Source organism: Oryzias melastigma, unplaced genomic scaffold, assembly GCF_002922805.2.
Source record: "Oryzias melastigma strain HK-1 unplaced genomic scaffold, ASM292280v2 sc00922, whole genome shotgun sequence".
Taxonomy (NCBI): Eukaryota; Metazoa; Chordata; class Actinopteri; order Beloniformes; family Adrianichthyidae; genus Oryzias; species Oryzias melastigma.
The window spans coordinates 3536-12374 of NW_023417507.1; the positions used below are offsets into that span (position 1 = coordinate 3536).

Consider the following 8839-nt stretch of genomic DNA (forward strand, 5'->3'; position numbering starts at 1 on the left):
TTCTAAATTTAGAATGACAAAGAAAAATTATATAAATACTCGATATCAAACAGAGGCTAATTACAGAGAGAGGAAAAAAAATATTTTAAAGACTCGATATCAAAAAGAGGCAGATTACAGAGAAATGAAAAAACATTCTTTAATGGTTCGATATAAAACCCAGCCAAATTTTAGGCACAAAATGAGATGCTACATCATTCAACGCTATAAACTTAACCCTGGCTTCAGGGAGCGGCAAAAGTCTTACATGACTCAGCGTTATGCTAATGACCCAGCATTCAGAATAAAACACAAACAGTTGATGAAGGAAAGATACAGACATAATTTTAGACATTGTTCTATGACTAACATGATTGCCATGAAAATAAAAAGAAAATACAAACAAATGCCCAAACAAGCAGAAGAGAGAGATGACCCTTTGATTACAGAAGCCATTTCTGTTTTCAGAACAAATGTTAAAATTTCTCCGACTTACGTCTGCACTTCCTGTGGTAAAGCTTGCTTCAAAAACCAAGTGAAACCTTGCATCAGGTCAAATTACAGTAAAAACCCCCACATCATTTCACAGTGTCTGACAGGCAAATATGTTCATATCTGTGATGAAGGCTGCATAAATGAACAATGTAAAGTTCCTGAGAGAAGAACAGAAAACATCTGTCACACATGTCATAATTATCTGAAAAATGGATCCATGCCTCCACTTGCTGTTGCTAACAAACTGGAGCTTTTTGATGTGCCAGAAGAATTATCAGATCTAAACATTCTTGAAAGACATTTGGTTGCAAAATGTTTACCATTTGCAAAAATCATTCCCCTACCTAAAGGCAGACAGAACTTAATACGAGGAAATGTGGTTTGTGTTCCATCTGAAGTTCAGGAAACTGTTGAAATATTACCACGATTAAGAAGTGAATCTCAGGTCTTAAGGGTGAAGTTAAAGAGACGTTTATGTTATAAAGGTCATCAGCTGTTCCAGAACGTGACCTGGTCTAAACTCATGAGAGCTTTAAAGACATTGAAACAGATTCATCCACAATATCAAAGTGTAAACATCAGAGATGAAGCAGAACTGTGTGATCCTACACTGCCAGATGATGAAGATGATGATGTAAGGATGGAAGATGAAGATTATGATGAAGCTGATTTAATGGAAATTGACATGTGTGAAAAGGTTGCACTGACTGGAGCAGAACATGAAGCTAACAGTGAACATGATGGAGAAATGAACAAACCAAGTGAAGGAAAAGAACACCATGAGAGAGATGATCATGATAATGATGAACAAGAAGGAGACATGCCTAATGGTGGCTTTGCACTGGAATCATGTTTACAACCTTGTGATGTTTCAGAGGATATAATGAGTTTCAGTGATGGTATATATTCTGTTGCACCAGCAGAGAGAAACAGTCCTATCAGCTTCTTCAAAACACCTAAATTAGAAGCCATGGCATTCCCAGTTCAGTTTCCGACTGGCCTAAACACTCTGGATGAACAACGGCAAAAGAAACTGACACCAAGCAGTTATTTTAAATCAAGACTTTTCTGCATTGATGACAGATTTGCTCGTGACACGACATACCTGTTCTTTGCTCAATTTGTGACAGAAATCTATTTGGCTAATTCCAGCATGAGCATACAGTTGAGAAAAGGCAAAGCTGTAACCAGAGATGGACGCAGAATCACTTCTAGCATGTTACAGGACAGAGACGAGGTGGAAAGACTGGTGAGAAATAAAGATGCAGTGAGATTCATGCAGCCTCTTCGTGGTACACCTGCTTACTGGGAGAAAACAACACGAGACCTGTTTGCTATGATAAGACAGCTGGGCACGCCCACACTCTTTTGTACTTTCTCGGCAGGTGAATTCCGTTGGCCGGAAGTGATCGAAGCAATTAAGAGACAACAAGGTGAAGAGGTTGATTTTAAAGAGCTCGACTGGTCAACTAAATGTGACATTCTCAGAAGCAATCCTGTGACAGCCATGCGCATGTTTGACAAACGTGTGGAAGCTTTATTGAGAGACCTGATCTTTTCTCCTGCTCAGCCACTTGGTAAAGTTATTGACTTCTTTTACAGAGTGGAGTTTCAGCACAGAGGAAGTCCTCACATTCACTGTCTGTTTTGGGTTGAAGGTGCTCCTGTGTTTGAGAAGGATGATGATAAAACGGTGTGTGACTTTGTGGATAAATACATATCTGCTCAGATTCCTGACCAACACAAACAACCTGAACTGTACAAGAAGGTCACCGAAGTTCAGAAACATTCCTGGAAGCACACTAGAACATGTTTTAAGACTGTGAACTCTGGCTGTAGATTTGGTTTCCCCAAACCTCCCTGCAGAAACACAATGATCAGCAGACCTTTTGAAGAGGAAACAGAGAACAGTTTGACTATGGATGCTGCAAAAGACAAACTCAGACCACTGAACCTGCTGCTAAATAAACCTGAAAGTGCCTCAATGAGCTTAGATCAGCTTCTGTCTCAATGTAGTCTGACATACAGTGAATATGAAGCATGTTTGCACATGATCAGTAAATCCAACACGGTGATTCTGAAGCGTGATCCAAAAGACAGCTGGACTAATGGATACAACCCACATCTGCTGAAAGCCTGGGACAGCAACATTGACATCAGTTACATCCTGAATGCTTATTCCTGTGTCATGTACCTGACTAAATATATAACCAAGAAAGAAGCCGGTCTGTCTGACTATCTGAAAACAGTCATTGAAAGTTCCAGCACAGAGAGAATCAATGAGAGTGATGAAATGAGAGAAGTCATGCAGGCATATTCAAAAAAGAGAGAAGTAAGTGCTCAGGAGTGTGTGTGCAGAGCTACAGGAATTCACATGAAGCAGAGTTCACGCAGTGTCATATTTGTACCTACTGATGACAACCCAGTGAAAATGAGCCGTCCACTTTCTTACCTTGAGAGCACGACAAATGACAGCTTAAACATCTGGATGACATCACTGACTGACAAATACAAAGCTCGTCCTGAAACACCAGAGTTTGAGGAAATGTGTCTGGCAGATTTTGCATCAACTTGTCGAATTGTTTATGGCAAACAGACAAATGGTAAAGGTGTGCTGCCCCTGCTGAATGAAATGGGATTTGTACAGAAAAGAACCAGTGATAAGCCTGCTGTGATCCGATACCACCGCTGTTCAAAAGAGAAAAATCCTGAACAATACTTTGGAACCATGATTAAGCTTTATCTTCCCTACAGATCAGACTGTGAACTGAAAAGTCAACATTTTCCCACCTACGAGTCATTCTATGAATGTGGAACTGTCCGTCTTCCTGGTTCTGAATATTCTGACTATGTGAAGAACATTGTGAAGGAAAACAGAGACAAATATGAGAAAAACTCAGAGGAGATTGATGAAGCTTTGGAGGAGTATGAAGAGAACAGAGATGAAGTTGATGAATGGTGTAATCTTAATCCACAGTCTGAGATGGTGAGAGTTCCCTGTGATCAAGGAGCAGAGTCTGATCATGAACATCAGGAAAATGTCCCAGATCTCAACCGTTCTGAAGTCGTTGTACCTGAAGTCAGATTAACAAGACAACCACCTGCAATTGAAGCTGCTGAGCTACAGAGAATGTACCGGAACCTGAACCAGAAACAGACCTGTGTGTTCTACAAAATAAGAGACTGGTGTTTGAAAAGAGTGTGTGGACTGAACCCAGAACAGTTGTTCCTTTACATCAACGGTGGTGCTGGAACAGGAAAGTCTCTTCTGATTCGTTGTCTTTATTCAATGGCTTCTAAGATACTGAGCAGAATGCCGAGACATGCAGATGAACCTGACATTTCAAACCCAACCGTCCTGCTGACATCATTCACTGGTACTGCAGCCTACAACATAAATGGAACAACACTGCACTCCTTATTGAAGCTCCCGAGAAGTTTAAAACCTCCATTTCAAGGACTTGGAAACCAGCTGGATGAAGTGAGAGCTGAACTTTTGAATGCTGAGATTATCATCATTGATGAAGTTTCCATGGTGTCTAAACCTCTCTTTGCTTATGTTGATGCACGGCTGAAACAGATCAAAGGCATTCAGAGACCTTTTGGAGGAATGTCTGTTATTGCAGTTGGAGACTTTTATCAGCTCCCTCCAGTGAGACAGTCTAAACCTCTGTGTGTCTATGACCCATCACAGCTAGACCTTTGGCAGGAGAACTTCCAGATGATCACTTTGACAGAAATAATGCGTCAAAAAGATGATACTGCTTTTGCTGAGATGTTGAACAGGATCCGTGTGAAAGAAAAGTCAGATGTGTTGTCAGATGCAGACAGAGCTTTATTAGCACAGACCATCACTGAACCAGAGAACTGTCCTCTAGATGCTCTTCACATTTTTGCAACTAACAAGCAAGTGTCTTCTCACAACTCTGTAACTCTGTCCAGACTGCATGCTAACACGATAGAAATTCCAGCAGATGACTTTAAGAAAGACCCACGAACTGGCAGAATGGCACGGCTGGACAAACCCTTCAAAGGAGGTAAAAATGAACTGGCAGACACAATAACAGTTGCTGAAGGAGCACGAGTCATGCTGACCAGGAACATTGATGTCCATAACGGTTTGGTCAATGGAGCTTTTGGTAAACTTGTCAATGTTATAACTTCTGACAGTGATCAACGTGTCATTAAGGTTGGACTAAAAATGGACAACGACACAGCTGGAGGACAATCTGACAACGTGGTGTACGTGGAAAGAGTAGAGGAGAACCTGAAGCAGAAAGGTGTGGTTCGCCGACAGTTCCCTGTTAAACTGGCTTATGCATGTACAATCCATAAAGTTCAAGGAATGACAACAACTAAAGCTGTGGTGTCACTGAAACATGTCTTTGAGGCTGGTATGTCATATGTAGCCATCAGCAGAGTCACTTCTCTCAATGGACTGTTTTTATTGGATTTTGATGAGTCTAAGATTTATGCCAACACAGAAGTCACTGCTGCACTGGACACCATGAGACAAGCAAATCTGGATGACATGATGCCTCTGCTGCTTCTGAAGGACACAGTGAGTAGACCTGAAACTATGACCATCATACACCATAATACTGAAGGACTCCCAGCTCACATATGTGACATCAAGAACCATCATGAGTTGCATCTTGCAGATGTTTTGTGTCTCACAGAAACCCATCTACAAGGTTCTTTTGTTGCAGAAAGTCTTCATCTGGAAGGTTACAGCATGTTTAGCCGGAACAGATACTTGTCCTACACTAACCATCCTCAACTGGCAAAGAGAAGAGGTGGAGGAGTGGCTATTTATGTCAGAAACCACATTACTGTGACAGAGAAGCGCTACATAAACAATGTGACTGACCTTGAGTTTGTGGTTCTGAAGGTTGAAGCTCCTGTGACTGCTTTCATTGTTTCTGTTTACAGGCCTCCAGATTACTGTCTGACATCTTTCTTGACTAATTTGGAAAGTTTGCTGTATTCACTAGAGTTGTTGGAGATTCATCCCATCATTGTTTCTGGTGATTTCAATGTAAATGTTCTGGTTGATAAAAATACACCTGTTTTGCAGCTGTTTCAGACTAGAGGATATGCACAGGTGATCACAGAGGCAACAACGGAAAAAAACACTCTACTGGACTTGATGTTTGTGTCCCGACCTCAACAGTGTCTACAATCAGGTACAATGAAATCATATTACAGTTATCATGAGCCTGTGTTCTGTATCATGTCTTTTGACAGGTGATGAATGAGGTACCTTTTACAGGTGAGTTTAAAAACAAAAAGAAATGTCATCATGCCATTTTACATTTTTAATAGCAGTGTTATTTATATGTTTACCTTGAATCATGTCTTATAAAAATGTTCAAAAGTCAATAGTATTATCCTGATTGCAATCATGATTTTTTTCTGTATTTATAAATGTATCAGTTTAAAATTAGTTCATGTTTGGAGATCATGGTCATTTTGATTTGAACACTTGCGATTGTTGTTTACTGAAATAGTATGTTCTTGAATTTGTTTGACTTGTTCAATTATGGATTGTAGTTTATTGAAATAATATTTACTGGGATTTGTTTGACCTGTGTAGTTATCCGGGTGGTGGGTTTGGGTTGGATAACTGCACAGGTCAGGCAGCTGATCACAGCTGCTCAAACTTAAATGTAGAATCAGAAAGGATGTGTTCCTTAATTAACACATCCTTTCTGATGTACTGCTCCCTGCCAGCAACACAGCTTATTTAAAGAAAAAGTTCTCTTCTTTTATGTCTAAGATCTGCTGGGTAATCAGTAAAAAATTCTCTGGTTCTGTAAGTCCAGAGACAAATCCTGCAGATCAGATATATAACAGGTCCACCATCATTCTGTTAACTGTCAGCAGCAGACAGAAATCCCCAGCTTGATGTCCTCATGGTTTTAAGAACCGTTTGACATCACAGTAACCTCTCAGTGGACCAAATACTGCAGCTTTCTACATGCAGCTGCCCTCTTACCGTGAATGATGAAAGATTTACAATTCAGTCACATGGTTTTATGATTTTTCCTTAACCAAACATAAAACCTTTAATCTTGTGTTGTTTATGTTCTTATTTTCTGAAGTATTGTTGCTGTGCTGGCAGGGACAGTAGTTCATAGTTTTATTCAGTTAGTAGTTTGTTTTGGGCCACTTCAACTGCTGCGTGTTTTAATTAACCTGAACCTCACCAGTAAATAATTCTAAAGCTGAGGTTCTGTGTTTCTTCTGTAGGATTTTTAGAATGTTAAAGTGGAGTGGGCCTAGCCCAGTCTCAGAAACTAAATGTTGGAACAAAAGAACAAACATGATTGCAGCAGTAAAAGAATTAACAGAATTGACCAAAAAATAACAAAACAAAAAAGAATTCGGATTGTGGCCCATAATTCATTAATTATCTTGTTAAAGTCCCTTTTTTGTTGTTTTTTTTTTGTATTGCTTTTTATACTTTTTTCTCATGTGTTAGGAAAAATAACTTAGAAATACATGGACATATTGAAGCTGCTTTGATTGTTTTTGTTACATTATTACTTAACTGTTCAGTTTATTTTTGTACAGTTTAGAATTATGTGTTTTTGCAACATGGATTAGCTTTTGTTTCTTTTAGAAAATGGTTTTCAAATATTTATGACAGTCACATTGATCTACACTGTTTGAAATATTATCAAATTCAGAAAACAAAACAAAGATTGATTAGCAAGTTACATTAATTGAAAATTATTTTATACTATTGTTTTTTGTTATTCTTTCTTTACTCAAATTCTATGTTCAAATAATAGTTTAATTTTGCAACTTTGGGATAAAAACAATGTTCATGAAGGTGAAGCATGTAAACAATTACATCTCACTGAATGTTATTCTATACTTTCTTTTTTTTTTCTATTTTGAAAATATTAAGGAAGGTATTATTTAAAATGTTCTCTTCTTTGTGAAAGTTTCATTTATTTACCATTTTTAAGAACTAAAGACATTTGTCATTTATCTATTGCAATGTACAAGACCACCACCGTCTCTTAAAGCTGAAAGAGGAAGTGATGATGCTCTCTCTTCCTCCTCTAAATGCATTCAGTTTTTTTATGGTACTTGAAGATTTCTTATTCTGTCTGATGTGCTGTTCCCTGCCAGTTACAGTTACTTTAGTATTTTCGTTTTTAATTTTTTGGGGGGGCATTTTTGGATATTTTTATCCGGGGCCTTTTTATGACAAATTTTAAAACCTCCAGCAACATTTCATCAGAAGTGCAGGTCAGACTTTCACTGCTGGACCTCACAGAAGACAAGACTTCCTCTTAGCAGCTTCAGATGATCCTCTCAGTTCTCCTCTGACCTGCTTGGACTCCTCTGCTGTCCTGACCTGTCATCATGGTACGCTCTCAAAGAACCAACAACTGCAGCTTCTACCCACAGCTGGTTTCTTCTCCTTCAATGACAAAGGTAGGACACTTTCTCTTTTAACTACAAGAAATGTTTCCATTTAATGCAAACATCATTTAAGCTTTAAAGCTAACTGGATTTTACTTTATGTTTTGTCTTTTTTCAGATCTCTCAAGTCTGCTCACAGATTCATTCAGGACAACACAGACCTGTAAAAGGCCTGTCAGCCTCTGAAACCTGAAAATGATGCAGACTGAGAGAATGTATCAGTTGTGTCTGAGGTGAGATCACAGACAAACATGGACATTTGGAATATTTGTCGTTATAAATATTAATGAAAATGTTCATATGTGTTCTCTCTCAGAACAAGCTGCATCCTTCTGCACATCAGCACAGTTTTCTGAGAACTACTGTGGGACTTCTGTTGGTCAAATGATCAACATTTGCTGCATTCCTGCTGCTACAGATCACCATCATGATCGAGGATGGACAAAGGACACCAAAGGACAAAAAAAAAATTTCCCCCACAACTTTCAAGTTTTTATTTTTTGATTTAATCCCAAATCATCTCCCATAATGACAGAGGATGAACAAAGGACACCAAAAGACAAAGTTTTTTTCTGTACAACTTTCACGACTTTTAAAAAAATGTTTTACATTTAAATCCAACTAATTTCTCTTCATTTTTTTTCCTAAAGTTTTGTTGCTGTTCTGGCAGGGACAGCGTGTCAGGGCTTTTGCCAGATGTGATTAATTTGCTCTTTCTTTCTTTTTTTTTAAGAAAATGGTTTTACATGAATATTACTGAATGCATGCATGAAGCTGCACAGTTGAGCTGATTTTCTTTAGGTTTTACAATGTATAAGATTTCAATTTCGTTTATTTATTTAATAGAAGCATCACATGTGGTCTTATGTAAAAAAAAAATATGTGTCAGACTGAACCAAAACTATTCTGTAATTTTTATTTTTTT

At 38.4% G+C, this 8839-nt stretch overlaps 1 protein-coding gene and 1 long non-coding RNA gene across 2 annotated transcripts; both read left to right on the top strand.

Moving 5' to 3' along the window:
• Positions 1-338: 338 nt before the first annotated feature.
• LOC112138269 lies at positions 339-6859 on the top strand (the record flags this gene model as incomplete). The annotated part of the gene is given in 1 exon segment (XM_024260830.2): positions 339-6859. A coding segment is annotated over 1 exon segment (5387 nt), but the record flags the coding sequence as incomplete, so codon positions are not given.
• Positions 6860-7395: 536 nt separating this feature from the next.
• Positions 7396-8811, top strand: LOC112138268. Its single transcript, XR_002917739.2, has 3 exons — positions 7396-7926; positions 8033-8147; positions 8231-8811. It is a non-coding gene; the product is annotated as an uncharacterized LOC112138268 (long non-coding RNA).
• The last annotated feature ends 28 nt before the right edge of the window (positions 8812-8839 follow it).